Genomic DNA, 20,794 nt, shown 5'->3' with positions numbered 1-20,794 from the left:
GGAGGTTTTCTGCATGGTCACGTAATTGTACCAAATAGCCTGCCGTGGTCACGCATGCTAGTAGCGGCGGTTGGCTCTGTGCATACATACATTCATCACGTGGTGCCGTCCCTCCCCATCGCAGACTCTACCAGAAGCGGATGCAGCTGCAGCGGCTGTCCGTGCAGACGCACTTCAAGCAGCTGCACCTGAGCGATGGGCCCTACCCTCAGCCTTCGAGCGGACTGCGCAACCAGCAGCAGTGCCAAATCATGACCCAACAGCAGCAGCAGCAGTCGCAGCAGCAGCAGCAGTCGCAGCAACAGCAGCAGCAGCAGCAACAGCAGCCCTCGCACCTGCTGCCTCACCAGGACGTTCCGACGCACAGCCTGCACAGCCACCTGCACCAAATGCAGCTGCAGGAGAACCAAGGAGGCCAGTACGCGACAGCTCAACAGAGCAGTGACGCGCATGCAATGCTCCCGCAGCACTTTCACTTGCAGCAACAGCAGCAGCAGCAACAACAACAGCAGCTTCAGCAACCTGAGCAGGTGTACGGACACCCGCAGCACTACTCGCATCACCTGCAGCAGAGCAGCCAGGCTTCCCAGTTGCAACTACAGCAGCAGCAGCAGCAACAGCAGCAGCAGCAGCAACAGCAGCAGCAGCAGCAGCTGTACGCGCACCAGCTGCAGCGCGGACCGCAGGCGTTCACATCAGGGGCGGAGGCTCACGTGACGTTTAGCCGCCCTTCCAGCTGCGACGAGCTCCTGCAAGCGCAGCTGCATAGGCAGCAGCAGTACCAGCTGCACCTGCTGCAGGTGGGCGCCGACGGGCAGGATCTGCGGCCGCAAGCGCCGGCGCCGTACGAGTCCGGCGCAGGCGAGGGACCCCGCGCCGACGGCGCCGCGTACCTCGAGCAGTGCCGCTTCGCGCGCGACTTCCTGCAGGGAGGGCAGCCCTTCGCGGTGCCGGCGGCGGGTGGCGGCGCTGGCGGCGGCGGTGAGCGTGGCGTCCTCCTGGACGGCGGAGAGAGGCCGGGGCGGGTGACGTACCGTGACGCCGGTGCCGCCGGAGAGGAGCTCGAGCTGCTGGGCTGCGAGATGATGGAGGCGACGGAGAATCAGTCGACGGTGCTCGCTGGCTGCTGGTGACCGCCACCCACCCCCCGCCCTCACCGCGAGGGAAGCGGAGATGGAACGAAAGCCCGGGAGAGACTCTTTGTTGGCGCGCCTCGTGGCGGTGCCGCGTTGTAGCGATACTGCGCACACGCCCGACAGCATTTTGTTTGGGATGAGGGGAAGCGTTTCAGACGGGGGGAGCCTCTTTCCAACCCAGACGCTTTCCGTCGGTTTGTTTCCACCAAATAAGGTCATTTGCGAATTCCCGCGAAGTTCCGTGGGCGACGCGCGTTGGCAGAGAGACGGACGAGATGCAAACCGAGTCGGCGAACGATGCAGCATGTGTGCAACAGTTGGGCTGCCTGAAGACTGGGCCCGGCGGATCGACCGAGGGTGGAATAACAACGCCGCCTGTGGCAGTGCGAAGAATTGGCGCCGCTGTGAGCGTAAAGGTTCAGGCATTTGGACGTAGCGGCCATGTGGATTCTCAACAAAAGCAACATCAACATCCTGCTGCTGCTGCTGCTTCAAACTGAAAAGCACCAAATATGGATGAAATTATTACGAACATGAAACAGGACATTGCCTCTTACGGGCCAAGCACACAACCACAGGTCTAAAATGATAGCTTTTAACAGGTTACGCGAATGCTTCCAAGCTTTAGATTTTTTTATTTTTTTTTGATTTTAATTGTTTACGCGCGTAAGAAACATTTCGGCCTTAAGCTGTTTGACAAGAATGACCCACCACGGAGGACCTTGCTGAATAAAAGCTGCGGCGAATAAATCGTAACGTTGCGGATGCTGAGAAGCGAAATACGTGCCGGGGTTTCCTAACTGCACCCCACAAGCGAAAGGGATATCTTAAATTGAGGAAGAAATTTAATAGGGCCACTAGAAAAGGGGAGAGGGCGGGATTTAAGCTGACACCACGAAGCGAGCTCGTTCCCAAAGTGGGGAGGTGGGGGGTGGGGGCAACGCGAGATGATTTCTCGCTGTAGTCGGCCCTCGCTCCGGGCACATCTGGGGAGAAGTCGAGAGGGGGTGGGGGAGCTGCTAAGGTGACACGGTGATGATCGCGAAGAATGTGGTCGAGGAGGCGGTCGGCCGATTTGGTTTTGGAGGAGTTTTGAGGATGAATGATGCCCAATGACGCCGTCTGCCCTCCCGAGTATCCAGGGGGGAGTTGGAGTTGCGTGTCTGAGTACGGATCGCAGTGGTGCGATCTGTACGGGGCGTCGAGTGCAAAACGAAGGGCTGTGAATGGTACAGGGGAACCAAGCGTGTTAGGACAGTTTTAGGGCACATCCTCGCCCCCGCCACCCCCCGTTTTTTATTTTATATATCTAGCTTGTGAGTTCTCTCTTGTCAAGAAAACTATTGAAAAAATATAACAACAGCGGCGCATTTGACAAACGTTCGAACAATGAAAACGTTGGCTGGCTGCTTGCGACGAACTAATATGTCAAAAGTGGCATCCGGCTGATGGAACAAATTATTTTCGTGGTCATTCTAAAACTTTAATGTTTAAAAAAACACATCAATTATTTGCTTTTAATGTAAGCAGTACATGCGTACATACATCAGTGTGACATCTGAATATCTAGCATTTAAGACGGCTTCAGTGTTACGTACAAAAAAATAGTGTTCGATTGGTTACTGACTATCATCAGATGACTGTAAAACGCGTGACTTTTCAACTGTGGGGGCGATGCAATAGGATCGTTGTTTAGCTGCACAGAAGACCCACGCCTTTGGCATGATGATGCCTCGTGACAGTGGCGTATATCGTCGGTTGCCGTGGGAATCTGGTGCAAGTGATTAAATGCGGGGGGGGGGGCGGCGGAGGCGGGGGGCACCCCCACTGTCCAATCCCTACCTCTTCACAGCTCCGGCACCAGGCTTCTGGCGCTGTTTGCACCGCCCGCACACCCTGCGGCTGCGTCCTGGCGTTGACCCGCGAGCGTCGGAAAATTAAACGCCGTGACCCGGCTGGAGAGAGGCGGGCCACTAGAAGGAGCCGGCTGCACCTGCCCCTGGGCAGCTCCGTGTGAGCCCCCAGAGCTTCCAGTAACCGAGGGGCGGTGCGTTCACTTGGGGTCGCACAAAGGAGATGTTCACGTTAGTGCTGCCCCTACGCTCCCTGCGGGGCCGTGCTGCAACCAGCCCCCCCCCCACCCCCGACCGTATTGCAGCAGGTTGCCCTGGTTGATTAAATCGGGGGCGGTCCAGGAAGGTCGTCGATTTGGTCGCTGGTATCGGATGGAACACAGTCAGTCCACGTTGCCAGGGAAAGTTGGCCCTTCCGTGAGCACATTCATAGGGCCGACGGGCAAATGTGGTTGTCAAAAACTTGAGTAAAATGTCGAGTCACGGTAACGTTAAAATAGTGCGTCTCAACATTGAAATATATGGTGGAGGTTTTTTTTTTTTACACGTTACGGTTTAAAAAAGAATTGGTCCACGAGCTTCATCCGAGCTTGTTTGTAATAGTGAATGACCCCATTGGGGTAAGCCGGACCGTCGCTCGATTGAGGCAGTTTCTCCACGTTTTGTTTCCTGCCGTGGGGCTGTCTGACCTCCAGAGGGACTGCAATGCGCAAAGACGCATGATGCTCCTATGGTGCTCCCCCCCCCCCAGCTCACGACAATTTCTTTCTTGGCACAGTTTTTTTTTTATCAATTTGGCATCACTGAGCCGAGCGCGGAACACCGGGAAGGGACAATGTTGTACGGGACATTTAAATTGTGAGCCCTTTTCAATGATCATTCTCCAAGATGTTGGTGGATTTCTTCTGTCATTGGCTGGGTACTGTGTTAAACGCGTCTGGGTTGTTTTGCGCATTCAGGTAAACTCAAATGCCTCTTTAAGCACCAACCCATGTCCCGCCACCGCAGCGATATTTAGACCAACGGTGGTAATTTTTCTCTTGTTAAGTGTTGTGCAATTAATAATAATGATATAACAATATTCATAATTGGTGTCAGTGGAATACGGTGTTATTGAAGAGCGTGCTCGAGAAAAAGAAGCAACTTTAAAATATTTGCGAATGACATCGATATTATATAATTGCCTATTGTGTCCTTTGGTTTGTGCTAAATTCCACAATGTTTTATCAACTTGAAAAGAAATGCGAATGTATAACTGTAAAATCAGGCGGTGTTTTATGTGTATTCAGAGGGTGGTTAAATTTTGTGTGTTTCTTCAATAATAATAATAACAGTAATAAGCGTAATGCACTGCTTTCATTGAATGTGTACATTTATATTTAACATTAAATTTATTGTTTTGCCTCCGTTTCAGGCACGTCGGTCTGATAATAATAACTTTGTGCTCCAGTGGTTCATGCCTTTTTATGTTGCTTGTGTGTTCATTTTAACTGTAAATTTTTGGTACTTTTGCTGTACAGACTAACAACAATTATACATATTACAAAACTGTAATATAAGTGATAGTATTGTTTGTATGAGATGAAGAAGTCACTTGCACAATCAGGGGGAAGAGCTGCCTATTTTAATATAGGTACTTTATTTAGCCCGACTTGTTCAGACAGCAGCACAAGGTAGGCGAAACATGCCTACTTGTTACGTCAAAAGCGCGAGGGTTATTTTACCGCGGTTTTCACATCGGATCAGTCCACGCTTAACGTCACAAACTGAGAAAAATTCCAGTTGGCCCCTTGCAGACAGCCGCAAGCGACCTGCAGAGTGGGCCTTGTTGACCCCCCCCCCACTCCACCTGCCAGAGCCATGCCAACGCTGTCCTTTGCTAATTTGCGGGTGGGGTGGCCACAGCAGCGGTCTTCTGACGCTTCGCTCGTCGTGCCTTGCGCGCGGAGGCTCGGAAGAAGCCCCCCCTCACCCCCCCCGTTCATATATTTGGGGCGTCTCGTGCCGCAAACAGCGAGCGAGTCTGGTTCGCCTGTAAGGTGAACAACGCATCGTCTGGAACGGTGGGGGGGGGGGGGGGGGGGGACGGTTCGTGGGCTTCGCACTTCAGCAAGCCAGAACGATGGGACCCCACGGGAAACGCGATGAGAGCCGACGGTAAAACGCGTCACTGCGGTAACCCGAGACGATTGTCATTGCCGGCGGCCGTATTGCTTATGAATAGACCATTTCTCCACTCTTGCCCAACGTGCGCAAGGATAAAACTTGTGCAACCAATGTGTTACCACTTTGAAGCCGGCTTCGACCGAGAGCGCGTGCCAAGCGACTTTTGCTCACGATCCAAGAATTCCGTTGCTCAGTGCCCGTCGCGAGCAGGTGTCGATCGAATGTGCACCGTGCTTAACATTGTAAATGTATTTGCTCTCACCGATGCAGCCAAGTTCTCCCTTCCCACATGCCTAAAGTTCTGCTCAAGGTCCACACAGTAGCGTACTCCTTTGGTGGAGCGCGCACACTTTTGGACGGCGCAGTCCATCCCGCGGCCAGCGCCGCATGTGCACGCGGTGTATTGGTACGCGATAGGACGTGTCAGTATCTCTGTGGCGAGATGTTAACTACCTCGCCTGGTATACAGGAGGTCATAGGTTCGATCCCGATCCCGACGCCTGTATATTTTGAGTGTGCGTGGTCTCCCCGTGGTCGCGTGGATTTTTCCCTCTACATTTAGAAACATGCGTTAAAGAGTATTTGGCTGCAATACATTTCCACATTGATCAGCCACTTCGTTGAGATATCATTTGCGGCCAGGTCACTTATGAAAAAGAGCTATGTAGCTCAGTGGGCCTTACCTGGTAAAATAAACATTGTAACATTGTTTAGTTTCATAACATCGCGCATTGTAACGGTCATCATTTCTGTCTTACCAATTGCACGGCAGGGTGATTAAGTGGGGAATGCTGCTCTTGACGACAAGGAAATAGATTCGATGTTTTGGCTGGTGGCCTTTGAGAGCCTTCCGTTGGCCGCAACATTGAATCTGTGTGAGAGAGCGAGAGATTAGTACCTATTCAGAGTATTTCTATTTAATGTCCACGAACTGAAATTACATCAAGTAATGTGTCACGTAGTTGAAGAGCCAGTAGTCAGTAGCACAATCTCTCCAAAGAGCAAACCACTTTACCTATTCTTACATATGATTTTTAAAAAACGGCGATGGAAAATGTATTTTTAATCGAGTTAAATTGATAACCTTTATTTTATGAATAAAATTACGAAACACTTCACAACCATGCTGGTTAACGACACGATTGGACTTTGGTATTTTTGTTAAATGGACGTTAGTGTCACGTGCAGGAGAAATTACCGCACGACCACCAGGAAATCCACTTTTAGAAGAACCCCGCGGGTGAAGGCTTTCGTTCGTTTTGGGTGCCATTGAAGGCTCTTATTTTTGCTGTATCAGCATATTCAAAGATGATTTGTGAGCCGTATTGCGGCATGACTCTGTGTCACTCTTTCAAACCCGGCATCTGGTGCATTTGACATACAACGGCCGAAAAGTAACCGCAACCGCTCCCGTCGTACATTTATCCATAAGCAAACTAAACGTTTGGCTTGCTTCTGACCAATATAGGACAATTCAACATGTTTATATGCTCAATAAAGTACCGTAGTAGTACTCGTAATGCTGATAATTTTCTGAAACGAATTCATATTTAAAATATTTGTCTCCGAATTGATTGCAGGAAGGGTCTCGCTAACTTTACGGTGGCTGTGAGGGCACTCCAAGTCTGTGGATATATGATCGGTTACATTTGCTTCACGTATTTTGCAAATGGTCATGTAGACAGAGCCTCCACATTGCAAACATCTAATCCGTTGGAAATGTAATCTCTTTCATCTGGTCACCGCAGCATTGCTTCTTGTTAAACGCATCCTATACTTAAGGTGTTGTAAAAAAAAAAGTACAAATAACGCGAGGGTAAATTAATTTATGTATTGAATTATCTATGTCGAGGTGAAATATGACTGTAAAGTATGTAGAAAGGCAATACAAGCAAATTGTGCATGCACAGTGGTGCACTTTTGCTTGCAATAATCAAGACCGTTCAGCAATATTGTTTATGAAAGTATTTCCAAAAAAAAACTGAGTTTAAATGTTACTATTAATGACGTTAATACAAAAAAATAAAACGATATAAAACCAAAAGGTCCTGAGCAATTTGTTGAATTGTTTTTTTTTCTTTCACAAACTAATCATCCCGTGCATTCACTCCCACGATGTTCGTCGTTGCTAAAGTGGATGAGGTTTTAATAAACGCAGTGAAATTGTCGCAATGTTTTTATTCTACTTGTACCGCATTTAACGTTGAGCATATTGTATTCCTCTCGGCGTCGTAAATTGTATTTGTTAAATATCTGCCCTGACTGAGGGAAAGTTGTGGTGGGTGGTAAGAATTATTTCAATTATAAAACCTCTCTGGCTTGCCTCCAACACCACCTTTTGGGTAGAAAGACGAGATGGCTTTTATTCATTAGATTATTGACTTTGAACTTCGGGGCTAAAGTTCCCATGTGGCGGAGGCGTAACGCACTCAACTTAAAATTGCCTCCCCATTATCTTTCTGAGGGAAAAACATCGGCAAATTAATCTATGAGCCCCATTCTTCTTGCTTAACGGTGCAATGTTTTTTCCCCCACAAATTTAATATACGGAGGAAAAAATATCGAAATGGCACACCTGATGAGTTTTTTTAGCCCAGTTTCCATCGTTATTCATTTGCAACCGCAATGTTTTTTTTTTAATCTGAAACAATGAGATGGTGTTACAAACTACGTTCTCTTAGTCTACTTGCATATTGACATTGACATTCCGCTCATGCTTTCAGTTGAACTGTACGCAGTTAGAAACTGTGAACAAGTGTATCGCAGGGCATATTCAAACAGATAATATATATATAATTCGAGATTTAAGTTTTAAAAAACCTCACTGTGACAAGTGTTTCAATTTTTTTCCATGACTGACCTATGTAGCATTTAGTCGAATGCTGTTAACCTCAGTGCATCATTCTGTGATCTTTATCCGTGAGCACAGATCCTGTGATAGGAAGGATTTGTGCTCTGGGGGATAGTGTATTGCTCTTGTGCAGTTGCAGATGGTCTCTTTCTGTTGTTAACTTGGTTTTTGTTTTGTTAAAGCGCTGGTTATATAAGTGCTGACGTCAATAAACGTGGCAATGTGCAAAGAGCCTTTTGGATCCAACTTTGCGTATACTTAAATTGCCTGGGCATTGAAATTATATCCCTTGTTTTCCAGCAGTTTAATCAGACCCATTTGACTGAATGTGTTATGCATTCTTCTGTGTTTTTTTATTAGACACAGTTTAAGTATCCCTTTTCATGTTCTTGTTTTAAGCCATAGTCGGCGAGTGTTTACCTCACAAGGTACATAAAAACGAGTATTCAAACCTAATGGGACTCAAAGGCACATCAAAGTTATCAAGATGAACAAGATCACCTTTTTGGCTTTCAATGTTTAGAAGATTAAAGCCGGTTGTTTTGCCATCAATAAAGACTTACGAATTTTCAGATGCGTTTATCATTGCTTCGCAAATAATGTGAAAATACCCCCAAAAGCTCGACAAATGTTTAATATTACATTTTGGCAAAAAGGCTAGAATTAATAATAATAATGTACAACCCTTTGTCAGTCGACTGCTGGATGAAGGCCTCTCTATAACGTGCTGGTCATAGTTTTTTTTGTTTGCATACTTCACCATGATGATCATTGAAGGCTGGTGAAGGGATGATGGGGCCCTGAACTGGTTTAAATATCACTCGCCTAACACATTCCTGCGGAGGGAGTTTGTAGGAACGTTGGGTTGCTCGGTCAATGGCCAGGGTCAACGGCGGCGTGGTGTATTCCGCAAATATGTCCGACTGTGAGGGCGGGCACAAGCTGGCGTGAGTAGGTTAAACGTTGAGTTTTAAAAGGGCACCACGGGGTGACCAGCCCCTCCCCACCCAGCCCTACCCCTCCCACCCTCCCCACCCAGCCCCTCCCCACCCTCCCCACCCAGCCCCTCCCCACCCTCCCCACCCAGCCCCTCCCTCCCCACCCAGCCCCTCCCTGCACGACGGACGGACGAACACAATAATCCCCTGTGGGCTGGTGTAACCAGGAGTTTCCTACCAGTATAACGTTAGCCGTGGCTGGGAATCAAAATTCCAGACACACATGTTCATAGTGCGGCTAACCACTTGCGCCACCCTCCACCTCCAAGAGGGTTATAGTTGCCTTGAACAAAAAAGGTAAGACCCCACAGCTTCGCTAAAACATTTTTTTAAATATATTGATCGGTGGTAAGACGTTCACATGCCCGCATGCGATGTTTGACAAATAAGGCTACATTTCTTAAAGGTCGGCAGAAAGAAGTCAGATACTTTCAGCGTCACTTGCCATGCGCTGGGTTTTGACAGCTTATGACGCACGCACACATTGTATATTGGTGAACTTCACATTCATTCGCGAACAAAAAGAGTTTGCTTTTTATTCTTGTGTCCATAGACACAGGGGTATTCACGCTTGCGTGTCAGGGCCTCATAACACAAATGAAAATGTGAAGGCTTCAATGACCAGTTCCCAGAGGTTTTCTGAGACGCCTATTCACCCGTGAAAGCCACCTACAGATTTCACTGCTTTTGAATTGCTGATTTATGTTGAGAGGAAAACAAAACAAACCAGCAAATTCATGGCAACAAAAGCTAACCTCACGTTCAACTTTAAAGTACCATTGCTACTATCGGCTTCTTCTCCGCTCGATTATAATCAGACCCAGATTAAGCATTGTGTAGGGAGCTCTGTGTTGGCCCAGGTTAGTAGCGTAGCGTCGGTTGGCAAGGGCCCTGGTGGAAATAATGAAAAAATTAACCCGTAAAAACAAAGTTTTTCACTATAAATCCTTTATATGCGTGGCAGGCTAGAGTCCTCTCGTCCTCTGGCTTGAGATGGCTGCCACCTATGGGTCAGATGATTGTCTGCCACCATTAAGCAATTGGTAATTAAATATCATTTTTTTTTCCTAAAAAGTGTAAAATTTTGAAAAACATTTTCACGAAAATTAATTGTCACGCACAACGAGTCTGTGTGCAAAATGTCAGCTCGATTGGATCACGGGAAGTGGGTTCAAACACGACCGAAAGATTTGCACGGTCGTAAGCGCGCAAGCAAGCAAGCGAACTTAATATTAAGGATTTAAAAATGGGGCCCCGTGACCAATTTCCCACCCCAATCCCTTGCCCAGTGCCTGGGCCCCCTCCTTTCCCGTGGCCACCAGTGCAATAGCACCGACTGCACTCTCACCGCACTTCAGATTAGCACGGTTGGCTACATACGATGCGAAAGAAGTTCAACACTCAGTACACGCAATAGCTCGGCCACTGGCCAAGGCTAAAGTACTCCTAGGGTCCTGTAAGAGCAAAGCTTCAGGGCTAGTCTAGCACTCGCCATTGATTCACCCACCTACAAACTGGCCCGATTCTTGGAAGTTTTAATTGAAAAGAGGCCAGATGGCTCAATGGGCCACTCCGTCTACAGGAAAGCAATCCATACGGATGCCTACCTAAAACCTGACTCCCACCACCATCCATCCTGTAAAACTTCCCTCATCAAAACTCTACACCATAGAGCTCAATGTATTTACAACCATCATCACCTAGCCAGTGAACTGGAACACGTACACCAAGCTTTCAAGACGACACACAATCCGTAAAGCTATCACCCCAACTGTTGGGAAAGAACCATCTGAGGACCAATCAAAACCATCACCTTGCCATACATAGCAGGGGTCACCAAAAATATTTCCAAAATCATGAGCAAACACAAGATCCAGGTTCGATTCAACACAGTACAGAAAATTCGAGATCTGATCTCATCTGTGAAGGATGTGATCAATGACATGCAATACCCCGGCGTCTACAAACTAAGCTGTGTCTGCGGCAGTAGTTACATTGAGGAAACTAAGCGACATGTCTCGGACCGTGTTCGTGAACATAAGGCAGATCTGAAACACAGGAGGACCAATACCTTGGCCGTGGCTGATCATTGTTTTAATGCGGATGGCTCACACGAAATTGATGTATCTTAGACGAAGGTACTTTGCAAACCCACTGGCTATCAACAAAGATTCGTTCATGAAGCCATTCATATATACAGACATAGACACAATTTTAACCGAGAAGATGGGTACAAACTTAGCAATCATTTGAAGGACGTAATCAACCAGTTTAAGTCATAACTGGCTGTAATGTTTCCATTTTAGACCTAGCAGCCCTTTAATTGGTGACAGCCCACCACCAGCACCATCACTACCCACTACAGTACTACCATCTCCTCTAGCAGCAACTTCCGTTACATTAACATTAGCTACCCCACCCATGCTGCTGACACTTGGGTTACGCCCATTTTAAACCTTTACAAACAGTTTGCCTTGAGAGGCTAACCCCATACTCTTTGGTTCTTTCGGTAAAGTCACGTAGGTGAAAAATATATATAAAAATTAGAATAAAAATAGAATAAAGAAATAACTAAATTAAACCACGACGTTTCGGAAGCAACACAAGCTTCCGTCATCAGGTGGGACAACCGGAGCAAGAAACAAAATTGATGACGACCGCATGTGATGCGATCGAAACGTCGTAATTTTTTTGTTATTTTCTTTGAACTTATCTACGTGATTTTCCTGAAAGACCCAAAGAATATGTACTAGGATCCTTGCATAGTCAGCTTGCCAGGGCTACAATTACTCAGCAGCCAGGGCAGGCAGCTGCGATTGAGGTCACGGAGCTCAGAAGGGTAAGTGTGGGTGGGTGGGTGGATGGATGAACCCAACGGCTTGGGATGTATTCTAAGGTAGTGCACTGGTCCAGGGCCCCAAATAACTTTCTTGGAAGTCTGCCTATTGCTGTCAATGGATGTCTATTTTTCAGATGGCAAATGCATTAATCTGTGAGAATGTGTGGATATGCATGGTAAAGTCTATGATCATAATAATAATTTACAAGCTTTGTCAACCCACTGCTGGATGAAATTCCCAACCTGTGGCAGTCTGCTCCTCCGATTAGCACGGTTGGCTACGTACGGTGCAAAGGAAGTTCAGTCATGCGTGTTGTTTGACCATACTTCAATCTGCTGGTCAGTGTGAGTTGGTGAAGTGGGTTGTGGGGGGTGGGATGAACTCAGGGGCCAGTTGAGATTTTATGTCAAATCGACACGCTTAATAGTAACATGCCAACCGCTCATAATCAACGTTTTTGGGTTTAGATTGCGTTATTTATAAATGTGTCGTAACCCTCCACCACCCGACACGGCCAATCAGTAAAAAAGTGTCACGTTGACAAAAGACAAATAGTTCACTGCTTTAGCCCCACCGGTGTGTTGAAGCGTGAAACCACAACATTTAAAAAATTTTGAGTACGACGTTTCGCTGGTAATTGCATCCAGCATCATCGGGCAATTCGCCAGAATGGTGGTAAATAACGCGATCTAAACCCAAAAACGTTGATTATGAATAATATTGGTCGCGAAAGGCTACGTGTTAAATGCCAACCGCTATGCTACAGCTCTACCACTCGCAGCGGGTCAGTTGCTGAGGAATGGTCATCAATGACAGCTTCTAAGACATCTCACATTTCCCCTTCGCTGCCGTTGCCAACGTGTAGCATTTTTTCACCACGGGCAGTAGGTAAAAAAAAAAACTTCCAAGCACAAGGCAGTAACATTTTCACCATTAAGCCACCTCGTAAACGTTCCGTGCATATTGTGCCAGCCAATGCTATAAACTCAGTGCGCATATTTTTTTTATTTACAGCGTGTGGGCACCAGAAGTTATGTGTGCGCCAAGCAACAAATCCCTTTCATATTCTGTGGGTCTTTCGGTGAACTCACGTAGATAGGTTCAAAGAAAATAACCAAAAACGACGACGTTTTGACCGCTTGTGTTGCGATCGAAACGTCGTAGAGTTTTGTTATTTTCTTTGAACCTACTATCTACTTGACTTTACCAAAAGACCCAAAGAATATGAGGTATAGATAGTCTTTGTTTTATTGTTGTATCCCCCCAACAGATATATTCAATTCGTTCGTGAACTTAAAACCCTTCATCCAGATTTGAAGTTTTCGTGACTGCAGGGATCCATACTCTTTGGTTCTTTCGGTAAAGTCACGTAGGTATAAAATAAATTAAATCACGACGTTTCGGGTGCAACACAAGCGTCCGTCATCAGGTGGGACAACCACAGCAAGAAACAATTGCTGAAGTTGGCAAAAGGAGCTGCTGCAGCAGCCACTTAAAACCCTTACTTTAGTTTTGACGCTCCACTGTTCCGTGTTTTTTCTATAAAAAAATTCCCATTCACCATAAGGACAAAAAACACGTTATAAAAAAAATCGCATTGCAACTATGAATTGTGACAATCAAAACCTCAGGGAGGTGGGGGGTGTGAATAACTGTGCCGAGCAATGACAGTGCTCCTGCACATTTCACTTTTAACGATTAATCACCCGCACGCAATCCCTGTAAGTGGAAAAGGTGAAATGAAGTTTGTTTGGTGCCTCCCCAAACAGGAGTGTACCGCCACTTTCAAAAGCCCAATCAATCGATCGTGCCTTGTAAAATATGTAAGGGCTAACATAATGGATGGGAGGGAAGGCGGCTGGCATGTAGGGCCAGGTCAATACATCGATGACCTGAATGTCACAAAACCTTGCTGATCCCGTTAAGGAGCACAAACCATCACGTGATCTCTGGTCATCTTTGCAGCTGCGGATTTTGCCCAGACATCGAACAAAGCCATTCACTGCATCGCGCGCGTACAGATGCGCTTCTGCGGCCGTCTGGAAGGCTCTTCCTTCCGAAATCAAGAAGCCACTAGAAATATGCAGTTTTAAATCTAGATTGAAAACTCATTTCTTTAGAACTGCTTTTTGTACTTAGTGGTCCGATTAGCACGGTTGGCTACGTATGGTGCGAAATAAGTTCAACATACATAAATACAGACGCATGCATCAAATCAATTGCCCAAGAATAAAACATTTGTTTACGTGTAAATGTAATGCAAACACTATGCTCGTTCCATGCTAACACATGGGCCGACATGACACAGGAATGGACAAAACGAGTCGAACAACACAGCATGGTAGAAACAAACGGATATAAATTACAGTTCTAGAGAGACTGCAATTTATGGTACTCAAGAAGGAAAAGTGCTCAAATACAGTGCAAAGGCAAGAACTACAGACGAGACCAAAAAAATACAGCAGCCAGACATTGATGGTGTATACTCATCGCTCAATCCAGGCAAGCAGATAGTGGAAAATTGCAGGTTGAAGTGCAATGGGCGTTCAAAGCCATAACGCACTTAAGAACGCAGGGTACGTTGTGGTCAATATTGTTTATCTTGCACCAAATTTCAAGGGTGGCCAGGGGTCTAGGTGATTTTTGTATCATTTAGTTTCAAGAGCACCATTAAATTCAACGTAATATTCACTCCCATTGAATCAAATCGCCACCACTTATCGGTGCAATGCATCGAACCACCGGTCAAGGTTGAGCATCTCAGTGAAGACATCTTCTGTTCGTCTTCACGAAAGGGCAGTTGGAAATGGGACATTGCCATGGCCGAGTGGTGGCACGTCTGCCACTTGCCGCCGAGGTTCGCGGTTCAAACCCCTACCGGCTGCCCCTGTCCCCCATCCGGTTAATACCGCAGTCGTATTCATCAAAAAAAATACGCACTCTGAGATTCACAGTGGGCGTTGAAGATCCCGTGATGTTATTTGAACAAGCGGTAGGCCATGTGTGCCTGGCGTCACAGGGTTTACATTTGTCACATTTTAAATTCCTAGCAAATGACCTAATTTGGTTAAGCTACATCGGGACATCGCTCCCTGACTGTGAACCTTGCTGCAGCCGACGTCGAACATGGCGCTGTTGTCACGGTCGCGAAATGTTAAATATCTCGCCAGGTATACAGGAGATTGTTGGTTCAATCCCGACCCTGACACCTGTATATTTGGCGTGTGCATGTTCTAGTCTAAATTTTTTTATGGTTTTAATTTAAAGCTTTCGTGACTGCAGGGATTCATATTCTTTGTTCTTTCGGTAAAGTCACGTAGAAGGGAAATAATAAAATAAGACAAATATAAAACAATAAAAATTTTCACGACGTTTCGACTGCAACACAAGCAATCGTCATCAGGTATGAAATCCACAGCAAGAACATTTTTCTATTTTTTATTGTTTTATATTTATATTATTTTCTTATTTCCCTTCTACGTGACTTTACCGAAAGAACCAAGAATATAAATTGTCTTATGGTTGTTATTGTTTGACTTGCATCCCACTGGGATTTTTGCACACAACGTTGATATTCGGTGCTTTTTCTGGAAGACTTTGCTGTTTTTTCCTGGATTTTTTCTGTTGCGCGTAGTCACTTTAAGATGTTTGTTGTTCATGTTTTGGTTTGTTGCGGTTGCACCCGATTCAAGAGCCGAATGGCTCACAGGGCTATACCAAATAAATACAACTGAAACTCTCTCCCCCCCTTGCCTGCGTGGAATTTTCTCTGGGTCCTCTGGTTTTCCCCTCCACATTTCGAATCAATGTCACGCGTTTATAGTATTTGGCCGCTATGCATTCCCACGTGATAAGCCACTTCAATCTGTGATAGCTGAGTAGCTTCTGTAAAAAATAGATGCATAGCTCAGTGGACTTTACCTGGGTAAAATAAAACATTGTTTATATTTTTAAAATAGTTTATAGTTTCATACCTGTCAACCCCTGATGAGTGACTGCCTTATTACAGACCAATTCAGAGCTTATTGGTCACCCCGTGGCCTTATACATGTCAACGTTCATCCTACAAAGTGCCATCACAAGGGTATGGACCTGAAAACTCAATCTCCCCTGTACAAGAATACGGAGTAAACCGTATGGTTTGACAGCTATGTAGTTTTCACAAATGCTTAAAAATGAATACCTAAGACAGCAGTCGGGAACCTATGGCTCGCGAGCCATATATGGCTCTTCCGGTGACGGCATATGTCTCCCAGACAATTTTGAGTTGAAAATAAAAATAAAATAAAATCAGTTTGGAACTGATTAAAAAAAAAACTCGTAATATTGCTTAATAATAGTGTGTCATTTGAAAGTAAACAGAAATTAGTTTTGAAGATAAATTTCACGGGTCACGGGTCCCGTGACCAGAAGTCGCATTAAAAGTAAGACATATTTAATTTATTATACGTTAAAAATACTATATGGCTCTCAATGAAATATATTTAGAAATATTTGGCTTTTATGGCTCTCCCAGTCAAAAAGGTTCCCGACCCCTGACCTAAGAGATGGGGAAAAAAACCTCTGTTCTGACACCCAGGGGTCCGGCGTCCAGCCACATTAGAAACGCTACAACTATTGCGCAACCCCCCCCCCCCCCCCCATCGTGTGCGTGCCGTGGTTACGTCACGCCCGGCCCCTGCCGCTTCGGCTTAAGAAACCCCGCAGGACGCCCCCCCCCCCTCGCCTTCGTCACCCCCCCCCCCCATCGTGTGCGTGCCGTGGTTACGTCACGCCCGGCCCCTGCCGCCTCGGCTTAAGAAACCCCGCAGGACGCCCCCCCCCCTCGCCTTCGTCACCCCCCCCCCCACTCCTCCCCCCACCTCCGTCCTGTGCGCGACGAGTGAACGAGCGAAAAAGATGGCGGCCTCGGACAGCGACGATTCCCTCTACCCCATCGCTGTGCTCATCGACGAGTTGCGAAATGAGGACGTGCAAGTACGAAACGTCGTCTCGCGGCAAACGATAGTCGCGAACGAAGAGCCGAGGCGCTTTCCTTGGGTCTACGCGGCGGGGTTAGGGGTTCCCCCCCGCCCGCTCGCCCCGCTACGTAGGCCTGTAAAATTGGCGGCGAAGCCTTCGGCGTTGCCTGGTTCATTGTCGCCGGCGTCGGCGTCGCACGAAGGCGCCCGAATTCTAGGAAAGCGCGGGGGGCTGGTGGGGAGTTGGCTCGGAAGGCCTTGCGGAGGCGTTCTTTGATGGTTATTTGGGAGCGGCGCTGGTTGTGTCGATTGATTCGGGAGCTATCCCCTGAACGATTGCGTCTTAATATGCAGGCGATGGTTTAGGATGAATACAATATCGGAGTGTGTGCGTGTGAGACTTGGATATTGATATGCCGAAGAGAGTTGCTGCCGCTACGCAATGTCAATCACTGGGTTTTAGGTGCTGCAGCATTTAGGAAGAATGCCTCATGAAACAATAATTTGTCACGAATGTATCAATTGCAGCAAACAGTTGAGGTATTGTAAGTCACTTGGGTTACGTTTGCTGAAAATGTGTTGGATTAATTGCGTCCATAACGCTTTCCCGGTATGAAGGATGTCTCGATCGCTGCGTTTATAATTACAGTACGTACCATATTTGTACTATGAAGGTGGGGTTGGGTAACTTGTAATCTTCATGTTTGTACAAAAATGCGATTGAGACTCCTAAGTAGCTGCAATTCGGTAACCCGAGTTAACATTTACTGTAGCAGTGGAATGAATGTGATCTCATTTTTCCGAAGCATAAATTCTTAATTCATTGTGAGAAAATAAGGACGTCCATGTCACGGGATAAACCAGTAACCTAGAAGTAGAATAAACAATTCGTTTACATTCACGTGTATTACTTAGTTTACAATTAGAAGTAGAAAAATTATGCCACTTATAGATGGATGGACAGATATCAGAATCGGAATCTTTATTTCGACTGGAAGAATCCGATGAGCCATGAAGCTCGTTTACAGGGACGGGTCAGAAAGTTACAAAATCTTCTTGGTTCTTTCGGTAAAGTCACGTAGAAGGGAAGTAATAAAATAATAAAAATAAAACATAATAAAATTATTCTCACGACGTTTCGGCCACAACGTCGAGGCGACAGAGTCTGTCGCCTCGACGGACCTGGTTTTCACCTGAGGACGGCTGCTTGCGTTGTGGCCGAAACGTCGTGAGAATAATTTTATTATGTTTTATTTTTATTATTTTATTACTTCCCTTCTACGTGACTTTACCGAAAGAACCAAGAAGATGAATCCCTGCAGTCACGAAAGCTTTAAATCAAAGTTACAACAACCAACAATGCAACAGATAGGAGTGCAAAGTATTGAAAGCTAAGCAAGTCACTAAATATAAATGAATGTAAATAAAGTATACAAGTACTGTACAAAATGCATAAGAACATAAATTATCGCCGATTTTTCAACACCAAATGCAATCTTGGGCAAGGCAGCAAACAAAAACAGTCGCATACCACACGACAACATCAATGAAATTGCACATTATAATTGAAGGAGTGCTTATTTCTATTTTGCTATTGTATAAAGATAACATCACCTTTCGAGAAATAAGGATGTGTAATGTTTGCTAATTAATGTACGCAGTATAAAATTACGTTGCCTTTATAACTAAATAATAAAAGCATCAAAAGAAAAAACAATTTAATATCCAGGTAAGGCAAAGATGCACACACTTCCTTGCACTTGTGTGCTCACCACTACTGGCCAAAGGGCCTACTCAAGGATTAATAATATGCATAAATGCATCTTTGCAGCTTTACACATTGGTGCGTTTTTCGTAATCCTCAAATTCAGTTGTTAGAAAGCACTCTTGCTATTGTTGGCTTCATTTCATAATTTTTAAAGTGATGTTTTAAATAATGGGAAGATATTGCATAGTTTTTGGTGTTCAGTTATCTCCTGCCAACAATTATTTTAGTTTGCATAGCAAACTTGGACATCACTTGATTTGCTCATAATATTTCTGAAGCCTACTTTTTTATTAATACCAGTAGATTTTCAAAATTATTATACGAAGAGCGAACAAGTTTTGAAATCTGAATTTGATTGTGAAGAGCAACAGCGAAGTTGCGTGAAGAGGAAACGTTTCAATTTGTGCACATTACCTTCTATGACAGTGCCCGAAATATTACCACTGACATTGAAATTTGGAAAATCTGGAAAATGCACAAACAAGGGTGGAGAAGATGTGTGCTTAGATTTACACTGACACCTGAAGCGGAACACATACATGGATTTGGTAATTTATGCAAATAGGGCATTGATGGACGATCGACAAGATGTTATAATATTATTAGCCAAAGGAGAACACGTGCCAAAGAGGATGATGACTGTGCAGGTGGAGATGAGTTCATGTCCAGAAGTGAGATGGATTCTGACATCACAAGATGTGAGGAATCGTGATATGGAAAGGCCCGCATCCTGCAGTGGATAAAAGTGGGTGATGATGACACATTACTTTCAACTATTGCAAAAGAGGGGTTACCTACAATTCAGCTAGACCATCATTATTGTGAATGGTTGGGACATTACTCCAATTGTACAAATTGAAGAGTTTTTTTTATATTCTCATATTCTCCCAAATGCATTTGTAACAAAAATGACGCGAATAACTGGGGTTTCAAATAGATGATGGCTGAATGACCACTTACACATTCTTTTCTCATTTACAGCGTCCTTAATTTATTTCATGAGCAGTTCTGCATCCTTTGTAAATACAGTATACCGTGTTGAAGGCCTCCATGCCATCTGTTACCATGATTGATCATAACTTCACTGTGGAGGTCAGTGTGGTTGTCCATTCCTGGTTGAAATGTCATTCCTCACTTGTTAGCCATGGCTGGGAATCGGGCTTAGGTCGCTGGGTTCACAGTGCTGGTCACTAAACCACTGCCATTGGTAAATTAACAAAAAATAAGAACGTATGTTTATTGTGGGTCATTTTATGCTAGTATCAAAGTATGATGAATAAGAATAGGTTTAACCCTTTCTGGCAATAAAATATTTGAGATGTTCAAACGCCAAACAAAAACTTTTTGCAAGGAATCAAGTTCGCAGTAACCATCAACTTGTGGTTAACATGCAAACAAAGATGCCCTGATAATATATGCATTGTCTTTGAAACTGATTGGCCTACAGCCTTCTTTAACATCCTTATTGGCAAATCTGCGTGCTACTTGGCTAATTCAATCACAATATTGTCAAACCCAAGAAACCTAAGATCTCTAGAACAAGAATTGGAATAGGTGACATTTTGTCGTTGCAGCACCGACGTTTTGGAATAACTTTGTATCCTCCCTTCGCCAAGTAAATCTTCCTTTAAAAATACCGTTAAACAGAGCATGTGTGCCAGATTCATCCACATTTGCAAGTGTAATTTAAAACTATGAACCTTACTCATGTATTTATAGTTCAATTATAAAGTGCAATGTAATGTTGGGTTGTTGCATTGCTGCCTTGCCCAAGCGTGCATTCTTGATTAATTTGCAGCAATTCATATACGAGTGCAATTTTGTACTAACATGCTTTATATTTACTCCTGACTTGCTTCACGTTTTCCTCTCTATCTTACTCTTGTATCCTTTATTGTATGTTTTCATTGATGTAACTTGTTGACCTGCCACTACTGGATCTCTGAAAAAGAGCTTCATAGCTCATCAGATTCCTCCCTATTAAATAAAGATTCAGCTTATGACGGAAAAAAAATTACGGTGTAGACTTTTTAGCCATCTTGGTTTTACAAGTCTTTTAAAAAGCGCGATACTGTACCAATGAATGTCAACTTGAATTACTGTTCCAGTTGATATGCCCCCATTGTGTATAGATCCCTGCTTTGGTTTTCAGTAACCCAATAAAACGAAAGCATACGTGAATTGAAGCAAATTGTATATTAAGATGAAACAACAGTCAAGT

At 45.2% G+C, this 20,794-nt stretch overlaps 2 protein-coding genes across 3 annotated transcripts in view; both read left to right on the top strand.

Annotated features, from left to right (window-relative positions):
• Positions 1-6,184, top strand: part of LOC133342070 (serine/threonine-protein kinase SIK2-like) — an 84,831-nt gene extending 78,647 nt beyond the window's left edge. For both annotated transcript variants that reach the window (XM_061550987.1, XM_061550985.1), the window contains one exon: positions 125-6,184. In XM_061550987.1, coding sequence (XP_061406971.1) covers positions 125-1,133 — 1,009 coding nt within the window. In that variant the 3' untranslated portion in view covers positions 1,134-6,184. The remainder of the gene's footprint in view (positions 1-124) is intronic.
• Positions 6,185-16,674: 10,490 nt separating this feature from the next.
• The window catches only part of PPP2R1A (protein phosphatase 2 scaffold subunit Aalpha), a 30,557-nt gene continuing 26,437 nt past the window's right edge, over positions 16,675-20,794 (top strand). Inside the window, exon 1 of the mRNA XM_061550978.1 lies at positions 16,675-16,821. Within this exon, the coding sequence (XP_061406962.1) occupies positions 16,744-16,821 (78 nt within the window). The 5' untranslated portion in view covers positions 16,675-16,743. The remainder of the gene's footprint in view (positions 16,822-20,794) is intronic.

Source organism: Lethenteron reissneri, chromosome 13, assembly GCF_015708825.2.
Source record: "Lethenteron reissneri isolate LAM-NWPU_2019-01 chromosome 13, ASM1570882v1, whole genome shotgun sequence".
NCBI lineage: Eukaryota > Metazoa > Chordata > Hyperoartia > Petromyzontiformes > Petromyzontidae > Lethenteron > Lethenteron reissneri.
This window is presented reverse-complemented; position numbering and strand designations above follow the sequence as displayed.